Here is a 22,548-nt window from a genome sequence, read left to right on the forward strand (position 1 = left end):
TTAGGAATAAAATATCATATTGAGGTATATAGCGGGTTAGAAGGAAGCGTATTCACTTTTAATTAAAGTAACAACAAATTATTCTATTTGCAGGAATCGTATTTAGTACTCTATGTATATGATCTAAGTTAATTCATACTTTTCTTAACATACAAATGAGTGTAAAAGTACTAGATTGAATTTCAGGAAATCTGGCCCTCTCACTAGTTTGCTATGTGATACATTACATAAAAATTGTCGGTTTTTGTATCTTCAGCTGTGAAAAGGATTCTTGGTGGTTATAATTTTTTTAAAGTTTCAAGAGTAGAATGTAGCGATTCATCACTTACATGACACCCCGTGCTGATCACATTAAGTGCCCTTCTTAATCCCCATCACCCATTTTAGCTCATCCTGGCTCACCTCCCCTCAGGAACCTTCAGTTTGTTCTCTATCATTAAGAGTCACTTATGGTTTGTTCCCCTCTCTTTTTTCCCCCTTTCCCTATGTTCATCTGTTTTGTTTCTCAAATTCCACATATGAGTGATGTCACAGGGTATTTGTCTTTCCCTGACTGACTGATTTCACTTAGCATAATACACTGCAGCTCCAAGGTGCTTATGATCTTTAATGTCTTTCAGCTTTAATATCAAGACTGTGGGTTTTCGTAGATTGTAAAATGTTTATACATATAAAAGCTCATGCAATGTAATAGAGTAATCTCACGTATTATAAAAGAATGATGGATAAATGAACCCAGTGACTCAAAAAGATATATTAACTAGAGATTGAGAAAGTGAGGCTCAGAAAATGTTAGTAACAAGCCCAAGGTCACACAGCAGAGTTTCAATCTTACTGTTCTTCTAAGTGTATAGTGGTAGCAATGGTGATGAAGAACAAGAACTTTACTAGTAAGTGAAACTGTGACAAGGGCAGAGAGGAGAAGAGAAAAAGTGTCTTGTAAGAGAGTGCTGTTGTCGAAAAATGTTACTCAGTGATGTGTAAAGAACGTGATAAAGAATGTGGCTAGTGCAATACTAGAAATTGCACTCCTATATGAGTTTCTGTATTATGCTATTTTCTTTTTAACAATTCTCTTTCTTTTTTAAGACTCCATTAGAAAGTGTTCCAGGTAACCTTTCTCCTATTAAGGATCCTGATAGACTTCTTCAGGATGTTGATATTAATCGCCTTCGCGCCGTCGTCTTTCGGGATGTGGTAAGTTATACCTGCTTGATTTCCCAGGAAAAAATCTTCTAATGTTATTTGTGTAAAATCATTTCAATTTTATAAGAAAGCTGCAATTACAACCAGACGTCCTAATGTCAGGAATTGTAGGTTTAGAACATACTTCTGATTGTAAAGTGATTGAGACTTTGCTTTCTCTGAAAGCTTATGGATACATCATTTTTTTTAGATGATGTGAAATTTTGATTTAGATTGTGTATATACCAAGACCCTAAGGATAACCTTGAAAAATTATGATTCATTTTATGTTGAATCACCAGCTTTCTCTTTTAGTATTCCTTGCTCCATCTCTAGGTACTGGCTATTTTGTTGTTCTCAATGTTCCTTGTCCTATGGATAAAAAAAGATTAATTTATTAAGGTGTTCATGGCAATTACTTTTTTGAGGGGCAGTAATTTTTAAAAGAAGATCTTCATTTTAAAAATGTAGAATTTTTTGAGTATTTGAGTTACAAAAGTAGCTTTATAAAGCTTAAGGAAAAGATAGCCCATGGAGATAGTTTCTTGGAACATCCCAATTATATGATCTCTTACTCAAGTAAAAATAAGATTGGCCTTTTCACAAATCACATAGAAACATATATAGTATTTCGCAGCAGACTCAGTATTGACAGTACTTCTTACTATAGTTATTATGTTCCAGCACTTTGTATTCTATTTTTATTTTAATTGATGATTTATGAGACACATAAAAAAGTTTATATCTTAAACTTAATAAATTGGATGAGTACTAGTTAAAACCTATTTAAGTCACACAGCATAATACTACATGGTAGGAATACACAACAGAAAAACTGTCACTCTCTTTAATGTATATCAGTTCTTATAAATCACTAGAGAAATTATAAGTATACCAACAGAAAATTAGAGAGTGGACATAAAATAAGAAAGATAAGGTAACAAAGGTAACAAATATATGATGAAGTCAGTATCACCAATAGTCAAAAGAATGCAAATTAAAATAACAGTGAGATATTTTTACTATTAGACAAATTTTAAATAATTTTAAATTTTTGTTATGTATTGAGAGAGAGAGAGAGAGAGAGAGAGAGAGAGAGAGACCAGGGGAGGGGTGGAGAGAGAGGGAGACAGAGAATCCCAAGCTCAGAGCCCAGTGTGGGACTCGAACACATGAACTGTGAGATCATAACCTGAGCCAAAATCAAGAGTCAGACACTTAACTGATTGAGTCACCCAGACAAATAAAAACATTTAAGTAATAATAATATCTATCATTGCAGAGTTAGACACTTAACTGATTGAGTCACCCAGACAAATAAAAACATTTAAGTAATAATAATATCTATCATTGCAAGGGTACATTGAAACATGCTGTGTCATGTATCACTGGTAGACATTTAGATTGGATAAACGTTCTGAATAGTTCTCTTCCATCATCAGGAGTTAAAACTCTTACAAATATTGATGCCCTGTGACCCATTGGTTCTACCGAGAAGTTATCTGACTTCATGTGCTCATCAAAGATGCCTACAGGAAAATTGGCAACAATACAAATATTTAACAATAGAGTTTCAGCTTAATAGGTCATAGTATTTTCATTCATTGGGAGGCTATGCAACCATTGAAATCATATTTTTGAGGAAAATTTAATACATAGAAAAATGGCCATGATATATTTTAAGGGAAAGCAGCAGTATACAAAAGTACTTATATTACATAAATACTGCATTTTTATGTTGAGTGTATGTACATGTACTTGTGCACCTTTAAAAAATAAAAGACTAGAAAAAACATACCAAGTGCTGCTAATGATTATCTCCAGTTCTTATTTTATACTTTATTCTTTTATACTTTTTCTGTGTTTTCAAAAGTTCTAGAATAAAACTATATTTATTTGTAATTAATAAATAATAAAATATTTTTTAATGGAGTTAAAATGAATGATAGCATAACAACCATGATGTACAAGTCTCCCAATAATTTGGACTCTAATCCAGACTTGGAAAAAAATCACTAACAGGTTAGTCACTTAGACATGAGAATTATCCTGAAAAAAAATATGCTATGTAAGAATGTTTTTCTCATGGAGAATGATTAAAATGGAGCAAATTCTCATCTCTCAGAGGCACGCTCAGACCTAACATACAAGGGGTTTATGTTAAGTGCGACATGGTGTTTAAATTGTTAGTAAGTTCTGCATTAGGTTATTGTGGTAGATTGTGATAATTTTCTCTAAAACTGCTAGATGTTAAATATGTCAGATAACCCAGCAGTGGTGCCTAGCTTTTTCTTCCTGAAGGACGGGAATTAAGCGTTTCCAGATGTACCTTCCAAACATCATCAAGGTAATATAACTTGTGTTTGTTAAGTTTATAATGTGTTTCAGACACTTAATATAAATCCTAAACTTTCATTTAAGGGCTAAAAGAAAGTTAAGACTCAGAAGCATTAAGATCACACAGGTAGTATGAGGTAGTCAGAACCCTAAGGTAGAGCTCTCCAAAACATTCTCTGTTTCATCACCATATTTTTATTTATTTGTCTATTTATTTACTTATCTATTTATTTATCTATTTATTAAGTTTTTATTTAAATTCCAGTTAGTTAACATACAGTGTAATACTAGTTTCTGGTGGACAGTATAGTAATTCAACACTTTAATACATCACCTGGTACTCATCACAAGTGCCCTCCTTAATCCCTGTCACTTATTGGAAGTGTTTGACAATTGATATATTTTAGGCTCAATTGTAGATATAATGCCAAGAATTCTACTTGACTTTTGACATTTTTGTGAATCAATAGTCATTTTTAGTTGCCTTAATTTCAAAAACAAATGAGGCCAAAAATTAGGTTTTTAAGGAAAAGTACGTAGATTATATATATGCATGTAATATGTAATAGATGTGAATTTATCTTGCTCTTGTCTGTTTTCCATGATGAAGACATTGCTGACTTAAACTCACATAAACTGTTCAAATCTAGGTAAAAGTGCCATGTGGCAAAATTTGCTATGTGGTAAGAAAATAATTAGACTTTAAAAATCAATTTTGTTTTCAGTGTTTGCCAATAAGCTAAAATTTGAAAGAAAATTCATTACGCTTCTCTCTCTCTCTCTCTCTCTCTCTCTCTCTCTCTCTCTCTCCCTCCCCCAAGCCTAGATTATACTAGGTCACTTATATACAAATTATATAAACTGAAGTAATTTTAATCCTTTAAAGTTGAATTAGATAGTTTTAGCATCCTGGTTGAAGCATTAAAATTTTTAAAGGATTTCAGAGTTAATTATGTTACTAATTCAGCATTGAATAGTGGAGAGACCGATTTCTTAAGCAGATGGGAGAAACATAAGAGTTTATGTCTTCATAATAATAACATATGTAGGAAAGGCAATTGATTTGTATAAAAATTGAGTTACTCTCCAGATGTTTAGCCTCTATGTCTGTTGTGCTTGGTTTTTAAAGACAGAACTGGGAATAAGCAGCACAATTGGTTTGCAGATCTGGATTTGAAAAGAAAAGGAAACTGTTTTCATGCCATACATATGGGAGATTTTCACTTGGCTAAGACAACACTTCATAGTATCTGTTGTTTGCAACTCCCCAACTTTGTAGTTGACATGCATTCATTCCACACATGCCTTTTAATTGCCTGGTACTGAGTTTCCAAGTGGTGGAAATGTATCCTAGAATATTATAGTTCATCACAGCTTGAGCTGTGTTTGAATTCATTCCTGGTCAGTATCCTCACTGATCTGATTGCACTTCAGTTTCCTTTACAATACTGTTTAAGTATTTGATTTTGCCCATTCCCTATGTATTTATTCCATCAGCATTATAATCACAGGGTATGTATTTCACACACTTTATAAGAAATTATATCTCTAGAAAAGTTGTCATTCACAGAATATGAAATACTAAATTCATAATATTTCAGAACAAATTTAATCTGTTTGGGTTGTTTTCTCTGTTAGCGGTGCTAATTCCATTTCATAGTATTATTAGTAAATATGTCTTGTTTGCTTTCTTTTCTGACAAATGCCTATAAATTCTGAATCTTGTTGGCATTGGTGCTTAAATGGATTAATAAATATTAAGTGCCTTTAATGGAGTTGCTAGACTTTAATGCATGTTTGCTTTCCTTATTTGTATCATACTATTTCTTACCTGGTATCTGTGGGCCACAGTAATCACTGGCAGTTTTGGTTTGAAGTGTTAGTTTTACTAGCTTAGAAAAAAGGCTTTATAACCATTTACATTTGATTCCTTAGATATAGTCTAATTTGAAAGTGGTATTAGAGGTTATAATTTTTGCCCTATGAGATATTTACCTAGGCCTTCAAGGGTCTGTGTAGCTCTTTATATTTCACAAAGCAACTTGTAGAGTTATCTTCTCTACTAGACTACAGTCTGCTTTTTTAAATCTATTGTCTATGTATCTTAACTTGACCCATTGTTTTCTGACCTTTTACCAATTTGTTGCAGTCCTCTTTAAAAACTCCCATTTTGTCATTGAGTTTTTGAAGTTCAGAGCCTCAAATATTGGCAGTTTTTTAGAAGTCATTTTTTTTCTAGTGCAAAATAGTGGGATTGTCACTTTTTTAAAGTTTATTTATGCAGTCAAAGGTTGCATTAGCTTTTCTTAAGCTGCCATATCATACTTCTAACTCATATGGAGCTGGTATAAGTCCACATTTTCTGTTCCTCCATTGTTTATATTTCCCCTGTTTTGTACTCATATACTCTCCTAAGGTAGGATTGTACATGCATCTCAATTATAATTTATTCTATTCATTTTTTTAAGTTATAACATTTGGAACTGTTGATTTTTATCCAGATATTATTCTAACTTTATACTTTCTGTATATTTTATAAATGTACATACTCTGTTATAGAAGTAATGGATAGTAAAGTTTTGTGGCATATTCAGCAAAATTTTAAAATTCTTATTTTTTAAGATTAAATTTCAACCTATAACTCAGATGATATATTCCTGGAGTTTTGTATTTATACTTAAATGATACTAATTACATAATAATATATGTTTAGAAGTTTTAATAAAAATTAAATGTCATATTTTGCCTCCATAAAGAAAACGAAATAGGAGTAGTTTCTTACACTCTAAAAATTTTTAAAAAATTGAATGTCAGAACTGCCTTTTCCTTTCACACAGGATGATAGCAAGCAGGCACAGTTCTTAGCTCTAGCTGTTGTTTACTTCATTTCGGTTCTGATGGTTTCCAAGTACCGTGACATATTAGAACCCCAGCGAGAGACTACAAGAACTGGAAGCCAACCAGGTAGAAACATCAGACAAGAAATAAATTCGCCAACAAGTACAGGTACTATTTTTTTTTTAATTATTTGAATTTTTATCATCATTTATCTCTTTTTGTTTCATTTTTACTTCCAGATATAAACTAGACCTACTTATAAAATCCCATCACACATTTATAAGTAGGTGGTATATAAATGCCAATTTTATTTTCCTTAATTCTGCAAAAATGTGTGGATTTCCATGATATTAACTGATTCTCATTTTGCCAGTGCAGTTTGGTTTTAGTGTTTTCCACCTATTAATACAAACCATTTACTACTTGATATGCATATAACTGATATATTTTTAATGTATTAGTTTTTAACTGTTATGAACATGAAAGTAGGAGATCCTTATAGAGTAGTTAAAGACCTTGAATAAGCCAAAATTTAAATCTTTAGAGCCAAATTTAAAGATAGCTTCTTTCTTTCTCTCTCTCTCTCTCTCTCTCTCTCTCTCTCTCATTCTCTCTTTCTTCCGCTGTGTATAGTTACTTAAGGATATAAATTTTTATCAGAAATTCATAGTAAGCAAACATATATTCTAAACTTTATACCATAGTTGTTTCAACTAAAATCAAAGACTTACAGACAACAAGGAACCATCTTGGGTCATATTGTCTTTATTATTTGGCAAAGATGCTTATGGTGTGGGAGTTCTTGCATTATCAGCTTTGCCTACTCTGCTTAAAAATGATAAACTAACATTTTAATATCATGGGGTACCTTCTGTCAGTTGCATTTCCTGCCCTGTGTTTATATCAAGGTTGTTTCTTGGTTGTTTGCAGTGTATCCTTAGTAACCTAGTGGTTATTTCATGTACCACTGGATTAATTTGTAGTTGAGATTGTCTTTCCTAAATAAATGCGTGTGATATATAAAGAAAATGGATATTTTACAAAGTGAGTAGAAATTAGTGGTCAAATCTCTGCATCTTGTTTTCCATGAGCATATCATATCTCCTTTTACCTTGACATTGTGGAAATATGGATTATGTTTTAGCTATTATACTTTATTTTTGCATGCTAAATTTACTTTGAATACATAAACATGACACTATTTCATTGCAGTATACTTTTAACTTTATTCTTCAAATTAAACATTATCCTACCATTCCATTTTATGTCTTTTGACCATTTAAAACACTAAGACATTATGTTAACCAATTTTTTCTTCATTTTTAATGCATCCATGTCAGCTTTATATGTATAAAACAAGCAATATTTTAGTCAGTCTTCCAGTTCTGATTTTGTGTGTGTGTGTGTGTCTTTCTGTATGTTGCCAAAATTGCTCTACTTAACAAGTGTATGATTTCTCCTTTCTCTTAATATGTAACCTCTTTCCTTCCCCCAGAGATGCAGTCTTTATTTCTAGTACTGTTTGCATGTTGCAGTAATTCAGAGTTGTCATGGATCTCCAGTGGACCATGTTGCAGGTTGTTACATGCTGGCTCAAATTTGATTCCATGATTTTCTCTACAGTTGTGGTCATACCATCTATCCCTCACCCAAGTTTGAACCATGGATTCCTTGCCAAGTTAATTCCTGAGCAGAGCTTTGCCCACTCATTTTACAAAGGTAATACTGACCTTATCTCCTGACCTGTTTGGGTATTCATGTTGCATTAATTGTTATACAATAAATATCCATAATGTAATTGTTTACAAATAAGTATACACCTCAGGTTTCATGGAGATATGATATGTTGTGTTTATATTTGGCTATTGGGAGCAAAATATAATTTGTGTATTTGTATCTCATCACGTTTCTTTAAAATATCATCTGCAAATTAAGGATACTTAACTATATATATAATAATATTCACGGTGGTGCCATTGTCTGGAGTATGCAGAAAGTCATACCTTAGTAGTGGGACTAATTAGCCCTAAAATGAAGGCTACTCTAGTCTCAAAAAAAAAAAGCTGAAAAACAAGACTTGAAAGCATCAAATTGATCTAGAAGTTACTTAGCTTTCTATCGGAACAAAGTTCCACTTTTCTTTGAAGAAATACAAAATAATTCTTCAACAAACAACATAAAATTCAGTGTTAAGCATTCCATAAAAAATTTTAAACATGTAAAGAAGCAGGAAAATATAATACATAAGCAAGAGAAAAAAAATCATTCCATAGAAACAGATTCAGAAAGGGCAGAGAAGGGCGCCTGGGTGGCGCAGTCGGTGGAGCGTCTGACTTCAGCCAGGTCACGATCTCGCGGTCTGTGAGTTCGAGCCCCGCGTCGGGCTCTGGGCTGATGGCTCAGAGCCTGGAGCCTGTTTCCGATTCTGTGTCTCCCTCTCTCTCTGCCCCTCCCCCGTTCATGCTCTGTCTCTCTCTGTCCCAAAAATAAATAAACGTTGAAAAAGAAGTTTTAAAAAAAAAAAATTAAAAAAAAAAAAGAAAGGGCAGAGATGGCAGAATAAGCAGATAAAAACATTCAAACAGGTATTGTAAGTATGTTCAAGATGTTTGTCAGTCTAAAAGGAATAGTGAATGTCATGAGAAAAAATAGAAGATTTTTTTTTAAAGAAGAAGTTGGAAGTTTTAAAGGTAAAAAATAAAATAGCTGATGTGATGTCTCTGGGTAACATTAACATGGGATTACTCTCTGCAGAACCAAGAACTGCGGTAAACCAAATTCGGCTCCCTGCCCCACCCAAGATTTTCCCATGCGTAATTCCATGCATAATTCCTGGGACGGTGAATATGATGCATTTTGTTCCTGTGACCATGTTGTATTATATAGCACAATTGTTTTTAACAGACAGTGATTATCCATGTAGTCCTGACCTAATGACATGAGCCCCATAAAGACAGAAAAGGAAGTCAGAAGGACTCAGTTTAAGAGTGATTTGACTTGAGGGAAGTCCTTTATTGCTGAGATGAGGGTGACTACAGTTCAAAGACCTGAGATCACTTTGTAGGACCTTAGGAGCACTACCTGGCTGACAGTCAGCAAGTGGCGGACTTGAGCCTACAGCAAAAAAGAACTGAATTCTGCCAATAACTTGAGTGAGTTTAAAGAGGACCTCGAGCTCCAGATGATACCATAGTTCAATATATACTATACATTGTCTAATAATATGGAAGACCAACTTGTAGAACAAATAAAGCAGTGAAGAATTTTTTGTTACAACATGATGAATGCACAGAATTATTTTTATAAATGTGCAACCTTTGAACATCATGATGAAATAAAGGAAAAATTCTTTCTTTTCATCTTTATTGCTTACAAACATCTAGGTATGAACTAAGAAGAATTAGATTAAGTTAGATTACATTAAAAGTCTGGAGTTTGTTTTGTATAGAAATGTTTTTACAAAGGTTTAGATGTAGTGACTGGAGGCTATTCTGGAATAGTTATCCACATTAAGAGCCTACATCAGAATATCAATGCACAGTTTTCTTTATCAAGGATACTTTCTTGTGAAAACAATATTAGTTGAATGGCACAGTGTTCTTAGCAGCATAATAAAATTTTGAATAATTTTAAGACTGATGTGATAAATTTGCTATTTTCTTCACTATGTGATAATATGGAAGCTGATCATAAGTAACTTATTGAATGCTGTGGTACAATGCATATTAAAAGGAAAAGTTCTATTGATGATATTGGAACTACAAATTCAACTCTTGGTGTTTTTACAGGATAAGAAAGCAGCCTGAGTCCACTCTTAAAAGACTAGTAGGACTGGCTGCATTGTCAGACCTGTGAAACATTTTTAAGGAGTTCAGTACTTACAAAATGGGGGATGATTGCAATATGTTTTTTTAAGTAGAGAAAAGATCAAAGGGCAAAAAGTTAGAATCTTGGAAGTATACAGTATTATGACTTTTTAATTATTTAATAATTATTATTTAATATGATTATCAATGAAAGTATCTTAATCTTCAAGGATGATCTTGATTTTGCTCATCCTTGAAAATCTATCTCCTAACACATTATGTATATGATAGAATATTTTGTGTTTAATTTTCCACCAGAAAAAGATTTGTACATAAGAGACTCATGGAACTGGGATCCATTTCTTTTATTGAAATATAATTTATTACTGATTATAACACAAGATAAGTTACTGGAATTGGGTGGGCATTGATGAGAATTGAGAGGATATTTTGAAAAAATAGCATTTCTAGTTTCATTTTGGATGAAAGTTTAAGATGAGCATCCTGAGCTCTCTGACTTTTCATTCCATGAATATACCTTTGTGACACTACTTTCTGTACTCTGTGTGATATTAAAATAAAACAAAAACAGGGTAGCTGTGTGTTATTCCCATGAATAATTCCCATTATTGCCAGTTCAGCTTGGATTAGATAAATTAACAAGCAAAAGCTCAGTGTCACATTATCAACTTTAAATATTTATATTCCCAGTATTTATATAAAACATATTTATATAGTAGGCATCTCTTTTGAGGAATCACTCTTTTACTTAAAACTTTTTCATTTGTTTATGATGTGTGATGGAAAAAAGGCACAAGTATAATAACATTTATTTGTATCGATCACCTATACATACACTTTCAGTGAACAACATGGACAGTTTATTATTTTCTTTTTCCCAATGTTATCTTTGTTCTGATTAAATTGAAGTTCATATTTTGTCTATGGAGTCAAATAATAAAAACATTTGAGCTTTTATTTTGTGTACTTAATTTTTAAAATTATTTTTAATTCATTTTCAAGTGTCAATGATGGTTTTAAAAAAAGGTAAATTTTCACAGATAGTTTGAGAAGTACTGATCTGGACTACTCTTCAACTCCAACACACTTCACTTTCTTCTTTCAGCTCATTATTGAGCCTTTTAAAATATTCTGAACTAGCTCTTTCTGGCCCCCCTCTCTCTTTTTTTTCAATCTTTGATATTCCCTTAGTTCAAAGTCTTACCCCTTTTTGGAGCATTGCCATGGTTTCTTCATTGGACTTCTGTAGTCATTTGGTCTATTACTGATGACAATAAAAAAATAACACTAATGTATATAATAAAGTAATGAAATGTAATTTATATTTAATATACATTCCTATAATAAATATTTTCTAATATATAGGAAGTATAATAAAGCAGTTTTTCTTTCTAAAAATTTTAAAGGCATCCTATAATTTAAGAGACAAAGTTAAAATGTTTTAACTTGTAGTGGACCACTGCTTTAGTTCTAATTTACCTGGATTCTACAATTGTCTCTAAAGTAGGTAGTTTCTTCATCTCTTACTGATCTTTATTCTATTTTTACAATTTTGCTGCAATTTGTTTTAAAATGTAAATGATACTGTTTCTTGCTTTCTTTTTCTTTTTTTTTTTTCACTTAAAATTTTCTGGTGGCATTTAGGGTAAAAATACGGGCTTTGGATAGTAATATGACTGCTGATTATCTTTCCAAGTTTATCTCATGTTATTCTTCCATTTTCTCACTATACTGCTGTAATCAAACTGTCTTTTCATTCCTTAATAATTATAACCATTTTCCTGACTCTTTGTATTTTTGTATCTTTGTATTTTGGTTCTGGTGTTTGGCTCTGTCTTTTCCATATTTTTTGCATCCTTGGTGCGTGTTCATCCGTCAGGTGTCTCCCTAAACATGCCCCCCTCATTGATGCCGTATCTGACTGGTGTACCTGAATAGTTTCCTCCCCGTGACCAACCTGTTCTCTACTACTACATCCTCTTTATTTCCCTTTTTGCACTTACACAATTTATTTCTTTGTTTAGTTGTTTATTGGAATGTGTACTTCAAGAGAGTAGTCCCTGACACATAGCATGGCACTTGGAAGTAAATATAGAGTAAGTTTTTGTTTAGTAGATGAGTAAGCCAGTGAGAAAGCTAAACAGTTTTTTTAAATTTTGATATTGATGATAGCCATAAAATGTATATCATGATTAAGCATGCTAAAAACAGAGGCAAAAAACTTTTATTGATAACTTGGCCTAGAAGATTAAGAAGCTTTATGTTACTCATTTCACTATAGGATTAATAAGAATAAATTTAATATTTAGGTGAACTTATAAATAAATACATTAGTTTTCCTCCAACAGTTCATTATTAGGGAAAGAATTAACACCAGAAACAAAATAGTTAAGATAATGTAGTACTGGTAAAAGAACAGGCATATGGCATGAATGATCTATAAATATGCTGGAATTTGTATGAATGTTTCTTATGGTATAAATATATTGCATATAGTATCATATATTATAAATACAACTTTCCTAATCAAATAGAAAAAGAAATATCATTTGGCAAATGGTATTGAGGTTACCAAATTGGCAACTATTTGAAAAAAATTAGTTTATATCCTTATCTCATTTATTATGCCAAATAAACTTCACATGCACTAAATTTAAAGGTAAAAATGAAACTGAAAATAATTAAAGAAAATTAAAGTTAATATTTGTGTAAAAAACGTGTTTTAAATTATAACATCAGAAACTGAAATTCAAAGTAAAAGATATGACTAAATAAAAGTTTTGTATATCTGCATGTCGAAAATGTTGACAAAATTTAAATCAAATACAAACAGGAGAATTTTATATGATAAAAGTTAATAACTTTAATGATTAAAAAGCTTTTATAGATCAACTAAAAGAATGTATCACACTAAGGGAAACATATAGAAAACATCAGTTAACAAAAGAAAATTAAATTACACTACAGATAAGAACAATTTAAATCTAATAATCAAAAATATATTAACAAAAATTTTCAAATTTGGCATAATTTGCAAATTTGGCAAAATTCTGAAGGGTTAAAATGCAAATACGTGCAATTTACACAGCACAAAAATGTTTATAACCCTTAAGCTGGTAATTTTACTTTTAGAATTATTATGGAAACAAGTAAGGATATGCCAATAATTTATATACAAATATTTTATGACTTAGTTTTTATTTATTGTATGTTTGGAAATAAAGTTAATAGTTATTAAATAAGTTGTTACATTCATATCAAACAACAAAGGGTTTCAGTGTTATAAATTTGTTATTTTCTCTTGCTTTTGGAGTCATTGTTAATGTATCCATTGTAATCCATTATGTGGATGCATTATAATTTATTTTATAAGTAATCTAATGCACTTTCATTATAATATTCATAGAATATTTATTGTATACTGATGTTGCATAATATATCTTTCATTTATTTACAGGTAAAAATCATGCCCTGTATTCCTAGCAAATATTTCTTAAAAACATCAACTCTGAAATAAATGTCTGTTTTCAGCATTAGTAAAGGTACCAACAAAAGCCTCCCTCTCCTCTTTCTTTTCTTTCATCCTCTAATTTAACCTTTCAGTTTACTTTTTTTTTTTTACCTTTTTTTGATGTTTATATTTATTTTTGAGACAGAGACAGAGCATGAGTGGGGAAGAGGCAGAGAAAGAGGGAGACACAGAATCTGAAGCAAGCTCCAGGATCCGTGCTGTCAGCACAGAGCCCGGCGTGGCGCCCGAACCCACGAACCGTTGAGACCATGACCTGAGCCGAAGTCGGGCACGTAACCAACTGAGCCACCCAGGCGCCCCTGTTCTATGAATTTTTTGATGGAGCCTTTAGGATTTTCTATATACAATATGTCATCTGTGGATATTGACAGTTTTACTTCTTCCTTTCCAATTTGGATGCCTTTTATGTCTTTTTCTTGCCTAATTATTCAGGTTAGGACTTCCAATACTCTGATGAATAGTGATGAGAATGGGCATCTTTATCCTATTCCTGATCTTAGGAGGAAAGCTTTTAACTTTTCACCATTGATGATGGTGGCTACAGGATTGTCATATATGGTCTCTATAATGTGGAAGCCTCTATACTCACTTTGTTGAGAGCTTTTATACAAATGGATGCTAAATTTTGTCAGATGCTTTCCTTGCATCTATTGAGATGATCGTGTGATTTTCACCTTTCTTTTTATTAAAGTGGTTTATCACATTGACTGATTTGCAGATGTGGAACCATCCTTGTATCCCTGAAATAAATTCCACTTGATCATGGTCTATGATCCTTTTAATGTATTGTTGAATTTTATTTGCTAATGTTTTGTTGAGGGTTTTTGTATTTATGTTTGGTAGGAATATCAACCTATAATTTTCTTCTCTTGTTTGGTTTCAGTATCAGGGTAATGCTGGCCTCAGTAAAATGAGTTTGGAAGAGCTCCCTCCTCTTCTGTTTTTTGGAAGAGTTTGAGAAGGATTGTTGCTAATTCTTCCGTTAATCTTGGTGAAGCCATCTGGTACTGGACTTTTGTTTGTTGGTAGTCTATTCAGATTATAGAGCTCTTCATAATTTAGTCTTGGTAGATTGTACATTGTAAGAATTTGTCCTCTTCCTCCAGGCTGCCTAATTTGTTGGCATAATATTATTTGTAGTAGTCTATGATCCTTTGTCTTTCTGTGATATCAGTTGTAACAGCTGCTCTTTAGCATTTGTGATTTTATTTATTTGAGTACTCTCTCTTTTTTCCTTAATAAGACTAGCTAAAGGTTTGTCAATTTTCTTTACTTTTCAAAGAACCAGCTTTTAGTTTCATTGATTTTTCTGTATAGCCTTTTCACTATTTTATTTATTTCTGCTCCAATGTTCATTATTTCTTTTTTTCTGCTAACTTGGGCTTTGTTTATTCTTCTTTTTCTACACCTTTTTTTACAGCTTGAGGTATAAAGTTAGGTTGTTTATTTGAGACTTTTCTTCTTTCTTGAGGTAGGCATCTGGTCTAATGTAGTGTTTAAGGCTGATGTTTCCTTATCAATTTTCTGTCTGGATAATCTACCCATTAATGTAAGTGAGTATTAAGATCTCCTTCTGTGATTATCTTGCTGTCTATTTCTTCTTTAGGTCTGTTAATATTTGCTTTTTATTATAGATGTTACTATGTTGGATGCATGTTTACAAATGTCTATCCTTCTGTTGAATTGACCTCATGTAACTGCCATCTTTGTTTCTTATTACAGCCTTTATTATTTTTGGTATATATACATATATATGTATATATACGTATATATATGTGTGTGTGTGTATATATATAGCTATATATATGTGTGTGTGTATATATATAGCTATATATATGTGTGTGTGTGTATATATATATATATATATATATATATATAGCTATATAAAGTATAGCTACTTCACCTTTCTTTTGGTATGGAATATCTTTTTCCATCCCTTCACTTTTATTCTCTGCATGTCCTGACATCTAAAGGTAGTCTCTAGCAGGCAGCAGATATGATTGGTCCTGTTTTTTGGATTTTGTTTGTTATTCAGTCCCTCTACATCTTTTGATTGGAGAGTTTAGTTTACACGTGTCTGGTGCCCTGATTTTTATGGCTGCCTCCCAAGGGAAACCTCTTGACCACCTGATTCTGAAGGCCAGAGGAGCTTGTGTTCTTGGTGTTATGGAACTGTAATAATCTGTGTCACCCAGGAAGGAGGAGCCTATGCCTCAGTCTGGCATCCCAATTTTTACAATTTGCTGCCAGGGGGCAACTGTATATTGCCTGACTCTGGCAACTTACCCTTGTGAGTCTCACAGGGTTGTAACCAATGGGGACAAAGTTCTAAAACAGCTACCACCCACAGGGTACATCTAGAGGCAGGAGACCCAGGGACTGTCTTTCTAAGAAGGCTTATTAGCTAATCATCATGACTACGCCCTGAGGAACAGGCTTCTAATTAAACATGCATCTAGGGGCTGACTATAATCATTTCCAGTCTCTGGTGCCCTAGTTTTTTGCAGTGCCACCCAGGGAAGCCCCTTGATCACCCAGCTCTTGTGGATAGGGAACTTTCATTCCTGGGTCCCACAGGACTCTACCAGTCTGAGAGACAGTTCTTGGCGGGCTGCTACCCCGGGTACTACACAGACAGCAAACTGAGGCACACCCTCCAGTCTTTCTGTGAAGGAGACCTCTTGAGACCTTTTGGCTTACTTATCCTGGAGTTTGGCCTTCGGCATGTATCTAGTGGCCTATGGAGTTTATCCCAAGGAATGTAGGCTGTGGATGCCACCTTGATGCTTTCCCTCTCCCTTGCTTCAGCATGCTAGTATCTCTCAGAAAAAAAGCGTGTGCACTCATCCCACTCCCTGGTTTTTATAATTGCCACCCAGCGGATGCTGCCAGATAATCTGGCTCTCATGGCCAGTGGGGCTTACACTGTTGGTTCCAAAGGACCATATAGATTTGCATACTTTAAAGAGCTGCTGCCTGAGGGTCTGTCATCTAATTAACCTGAATCTGGGTCCTCCTGTTAGGGATACTGGCAGGTCTAAGCCCATCTCAACCACTGGGAGCTATTAAAATATAATAGTCTGCTTGGACAAGTGCTGAGGTTTGAGAGACTAAAGAGAGCCAGGGCTCTTTGAGTGGAATGGCCAGATATCTCCTATAGGAGCCCACACTTTCAAGCCTGGGAGAGGTGGTTGTTTCATCTAATGCATAGAAACCAAGACAGAGAGGCAAGCAAAATGAAAAAAAAAACAGAGGAATATGTTCCAAATGAAAGAAAAAGTTAAACCTCAGAAACAATGAAATATAGATAAGTTAATTTACCTGATAAAGAGTTAAAAATAATGGTTATAAAGATGCTCATTGAACTGGGAAGAAGAATGTGTGAACACAGTAAGAACTTCAACAAAGAGATGGGAAAAATGAAGAAAAACCAATTAGAAGTTATAGAGCTGAAGAAAAAAATAAGTGAAAAATTAGATTGGTTCAACAGATTAGATGAAGCAAAAGAAAAGTCAACTCAAAGAGATAATAAAAGAACTAACAGAATCTGAACAGCAAAACATTAAAAAACAAAAACAAACAAAACAAAACAAAAACAGTGAACAGGGCACCTGGGTGGCTCAATCAGTTAAGTGTGCGACTTTGGCTCAGGTCATAATCTCATGGTTTTTGAGTTCAAGCCCTGTGTTGCACTCTGTGCTGACAGCTCCGAGCCTGGAGCCTGCTTTGGATTCTGTCTCTCTCTCTCTCTCTCTGCCACTTCCCCACTTGTGCTGTCTCTATCTCTCATAAATAAGTAAAACTTAAATTAAAAGTGAAGATAGTTAAAAAAAAAGTGAAGATAGTTTGAGGTTCTTAGTGGACATCAAAACACACTAACATTTACATTATAGGTATTCCAGAAGGAGAAGAGAGAACGAAATCTTATTTGAAGAAGTAATGGCTGAAAACTTACCTAACCTGGGGAAGGAAAAATATATCTAGTTGTATTAATTTTGAGATGTCTGTGGAAATCTTCTAAGTCTTTGGAAAGCTGAATCAAGGAAGGAGAGTAAAGATGACAGACTGACAAGTTTCTTAATCCTTACGGCCTACTTAAGATCTATGTTTTTCAAGTGAAACCCCTGCAATTCTGAAAGCAAAATTATTTTTTTCCAAGACAACATGGAAAGCTAGTAGGTTGTAGAGGCAGAATTGGAACTTTGATCAGTTTGATGGCATTACCATGATCTTTCAATTATGACATACTCCCTTCAGAAAGGAGGGAGAAATAACCAAAGCAGCTTAAGGGCTAGAAATATAAGGGGATATGGGTTGAGAAGTTGTTCTCTTAGGTTAAGAGATATTGGTCTGCAAATAGAGAGGCCAGAGCTAGGAAAGGTGGACAGAAGTTGAAGATGAAGGGCACCTGGATGGCTCAGTCAGTTAAGCATCCAACTCTTGATTTCACCTTATGTATTGAACTCAACAGTTCGTGGGATTGAGCTCTGCATGGAGCCCAACAGGGGTCAACAGAGAGCCTGCTTGGGATTCTCTCTCTCCTCTCTCTGCCTCTACCCTCCCCCCCCCCACTTTGTCTCTCTCAAAATAAATAAATTGAAGATGCATAAAGAGAATAACTGATAGATGGCTTGGCTCTATATTTTCTTTTGGGATATGGTGATGATGATGGTAATGATCATTAACAGTAAAATCAATAATGGCAGCAGCAAGGTACAAAAATTTATGGTAAGGTTACTCCATGCCTGGTGCTATTCATAAATTATGTTCTTTAGTCATCACAACAATATAATATATAATGTGTACTTTATAATGTATGTACTATCATTATGCCAATTTTACAGATAAAAGAATGAAGCTGAGAAAGCTTAAATGGTTCCTCAGATATCACAAAGCTAATAAGGGGTAAATAAGTCTTCACTGAAAGGCAAACAGACTTAATTTCAAAGCCTGAACTCTTAATCATGTATAAGTTGCAAATGTGGCTTATCTGATAGATATTAACAGAATTACACTATATTTGGTTGTTTCTGTTTTTCTGCAGCTGAAGATGTTCTTGGCATATATGTTGGCATTTATTATTAGTGTCAGTGGTTGCCTCCGTAACAGTATGGAAATGCATGATGTATTTTAATAGGAAAGTGGTGGTTTTTTTTTTTCCTTTGAAAAGAAAAGAGTTAAAAGTACAGACACAAAGTAGGGAAAGGAAAAGGAAAATATATGTATATGAGTATAATTGATAATTTATTTACAATGTGCAAATTGGAATTGTAAACATCACTTAGAAGTAGGACTTCTGAAAGAGTGGAGTAAGGACATCCAAAGAACTGCTCCTCCAAAAAGCAAAGAGAACACTGGGAACAATTGTCAAAATCATCTGTTCCACTTCTCTGGAAAGTAATCGAAGGCTTGCACCAATTCAGAGAGTGCTAATTGAAGAAAACTCCAAAATTTTTATGAGAATAGTGAGCCTTTTGGTGATTTATCTTGCCCTGTTGCCCTCCAGTTTTTGTCAGCTCTGTGATAGCCTTGAAAATCAGCATCCAGACAACTGTGGTAGCTGTGAAAACCAGCAGCCTAGTAGCACTGGAAGGAGGCTAGTTATGTTGGGAGTTTTCAGGAAGTCCCATCCTGGAGCACTATACTATCTGGCAGCTCCCTGGTAAAGCTCCGATGAGCTTGTCACTATTTAACCTGATTAGAGCTTGCTCAATGAGAAAAGCCCTAGATATTTTTTGAAATAATCAGCAGCATTTTTTTTTTTTGTAATATAGCAAGTGCTCAAGGTGGCAGTACTAGTTGGGAAAATAAGAACCTTACCAAAAAGCTTAAAAGGAAGTCCTGAAAATGAGATATTCTTACTCTGGGGCCTATATTCAGGTCCAGGAAAGACCTGAGAAGGCCCCAGTCACTCACCTCTGGCTAACCTTGAAGGCTCTGTGCAAGCAAGAAATGAAGACCAAGGGAGAGTTTAAAATAGAATTGTTGGAAGCATGCCCTACCACACACCCAAAGCTTCTGGCAAAGAGCAGAAGACATACTGGTGCAAGATATTTAAGGCACTCTCTGTCTAATCATTACCAGGTCACTAAGCTAACTGAACAGAAATATAGAATATAGATTTTATGAAATCTGTTCAGGCAAGTCAACAAACAGAACAGTGATCCCTATAGGAAGGGTCTTATTTTCAAGATTTCCACATTAAATTATTGAACATATTCAGTTTTCAACAAAAAATTTTTGAAACTTGTAAAGAAAAAGGAAAGTATGGCAAATACACAGGGGAAAAAAGCAGTCCATAGAATTGCCTTTGAGGAAGCCTTGATGTTGGACTGATTAGACAAATCTTTTAAACCAGCTATTATACATATGCAATTAAAGGAACACTTTTCTAAAGAATTAGAAGTATGAAGGTGATGGCTCACCAAAGGAAGACATCAATAAATATTATAGGAAAGAAATAAATAGCAAATCTTAAGTTGTAAATTGTAATAACTAAAATAAAAATTCATTAGAGGGGTTCAGCAGAAGATTTAGGTTGGCAGAGGAAAGAATCAGCATACTTGAAGACAGGACAATTTCTATTCTCTCACTCTGAGGAACAGAATGAAGAAAGGTTGGAGAGCCTCAGATACCTGTGAGACACCATCAAGTGAAGCAACATACAAATAATGGGAGTCTTAGGGGAGAGGGGAGGAGACAGAAATAGGAAGAAAAAAATTTTAAAGAAATAATGGCCTGAAAATTTTCCAAATTTGATGAAAATCAGTAGTATGCACATACGAAGAGCTTAATGCACTCCAAGTAAGATAAACAGATCGATACATCGCTGTCAAAACATCAGTTAGAAGTATCTTCCTGGCTCCTAATTGTTTCTTTGGAACTATAATTTTGTCTGTTTTGGGTATATTCATTCATATGGGTAATATGGATTCTTAAAGTTGTATTCTTGTACGATTAGTGTAACAAACCAAAAATTGAATCACATATAAAGAATTGCAAAAAATTACTTAATGCCTTGCAGTCATTTTTTGTGTAAAATGAATAATAATGATTTTTAAATCTTTTTGTATATAGCTGGCCTTTTTCTTCCTTGGGGTTTAGGTTAATTTTTGCATAACTTGGCATTTTGGGATTTAATATGAACAAAATGTACAACGTAGTTATATGCAGTTTTTTACGTTTTATGTTAAATTACTCTAATGTGATTTAGTTTGCTTTGAGCAAACAATGTTAATATAATTTTTAGTGCTACACTAACAAGGAGCTGTGTCTTCCTTTCATGTTATTTCTCTTTTTTTAAGTTGATTTATTTTAGACAGTGTTAGCAGGGGAGGAAGGAAGGGAGAGAGAGAAAGGAAAGAGAGAGAGAGAGAGAATGAGAATCCCAAGCAGGCTCTGTACTGTCAGCCCAGGGCCGGGACATGGGGCTCAAACTCACAAAACAGATGATGACCTGAGTTGAAACCAAGAGTTGGACACTTAACTAAGTCACCCAGGTGCCTCTCATGTTGTTTCTTTATTTAAGTAGTTTGGAAAATAGCCATTTGAATAACTTAATAGGGAAGACATATTGAAACACTTTATAAATCGCTCTAAAATGAAATTTTTGGAGAAAAGAATGTGATAATTGAGGTCCCCATATTAGAAATCATGTCATTTGCTGAAGTTAACCCTATGTGTTTCCTAAAATTCATTAGGTTCAATGGAAAGCAGTAAGTAAAAGAGGCATCTGGCATCCAACCACCATTTCAGATAAGGTTAAGAACACTCAGGCCAATCATATTTCTTGTTTGGTGTACTAACGTGGCCTCTTGCTGCAGAGACTGATAAAGAATAATTGAAAAATTACAAGTCTACTGTCATTGATCTAACCGGCGAAGATGCAATCTTTTTCTCTGTTATTCATGCTTAACATCCTATTGAAGTCACTTAGGTTAAATCCTCAAAGTACTTTGGTTTCCCAGAGAAGCATTCTGGAAATGCATAAGCTATCTAAGTAGAAGTTGATGTTATCAACTAAGAGCATGCTCTGTAAAAGATGTTAATGCATAATTGGAAATTAAAATAGGCTTTTTCACTACTAATCTGTTTTTTATTTGCACTTACTATTATAAAATTTTCCATTAGTGTTTATGCTACATAATTTGATGACAAAGTATGCTTTATACAGTTTATTTATTTTAATGGAATTCTTATTGAAATATCAAAATTACTGCTTCATTTTTAAATCATTAGTTTATCAAACAGTAAAAAAAATTATTACTGTGTAAATATTTTGGTGAGTCATTTGAAAATATTTAAATATTCAATTTTTTAAATGTTTACTTATCTTTAAGGGAGAGATCTCAAGTGGGGGAGGGGCAGAAAGAGAGGGTGACAGAGGATCCGAAGTGGGCTCCATGCTGACATCAGCAAGCTGGATGCAGGACTTGAAGCCACAAACCCTGAGATCATGACCTGAGCTGAAGTTGGATGCTCAACTGACTGAGCCACCCAGGCACCTCTCAATATTCAGTTTTAGTAAACTTAACTGTGTTTTGTAATGGAGAGGTCAACATTTATATTTGAGTACCAAGTATCTATTTAGTGAGTTATAGATTTTCATTGTTCCTTGAGAGTCAGTTCAACAGAAAGGCAAAAATTGCATAGTTGGTGGAAAAATCTTTTAAATGATATCTTGTAGACACTAAGTCTAAGACTTTATCTACTTACGTATTTTGTTTGTAGCAAAATGCTTGTATTTCAAGTTCATATAACTTGAGAAGTTTACATTTTTGTGTAGCTCTTAATATAAAACACACCATAAATAAAGGTACTGAGACATCA

At 33.7% G+C, this 22,548-nt stretch overlaps 1 protein-coding gene across 11 annotated transcripts in view; it reads left to right on the forward strand.

The window, feature by feature from the left end:
- The window catches only part of NBEA (neurobeachin), a 685,885-nt gene that overhangs the window by 228,231 nt on the left and 435,106 nt on the right, over positions 1-22,548 (forward strand). For 9 of the 11 annotated variants that reach the window (XM_043576682.1, XM_043576704.1, XM_043576721.1 and 6 more), the window contains 3 exons: positions 1,090-1,197; positions 6,360-6,528; positions 7,984-8,079. In XM_043576682.1, the coding sequence (XP_043432617.1) occupies positions 1,090-1,197; positions 6,360-6,528; positions 7,984-8,079 (373 nt within the window). The remainder of the gene's footprint in view (positions 1-1,089; positions 1,198-6,359; positions 6,529-7,983; positions 8,080-22,548) is intronic. The other 2 variants (XM_043576741.1, XM_043576750.1) reach the window with 1 other exon arrangement.

Source organism: Prionailurus bengalensis, chromosome A1 (assembly GCF_016509475.1).
Source record: "Prionailurus bengalensis isolate Pbe53 chromosome A1, Fcat_Pben_1.1_paternal_pri, whole genome shotgun sequence".
NCBI classification, from domain to species: Eukaryota; Metazoa; Chordata; class Mammalia; order Carnivora; family Felidae; genus Prionailurus; species Prionailurus bengalensis.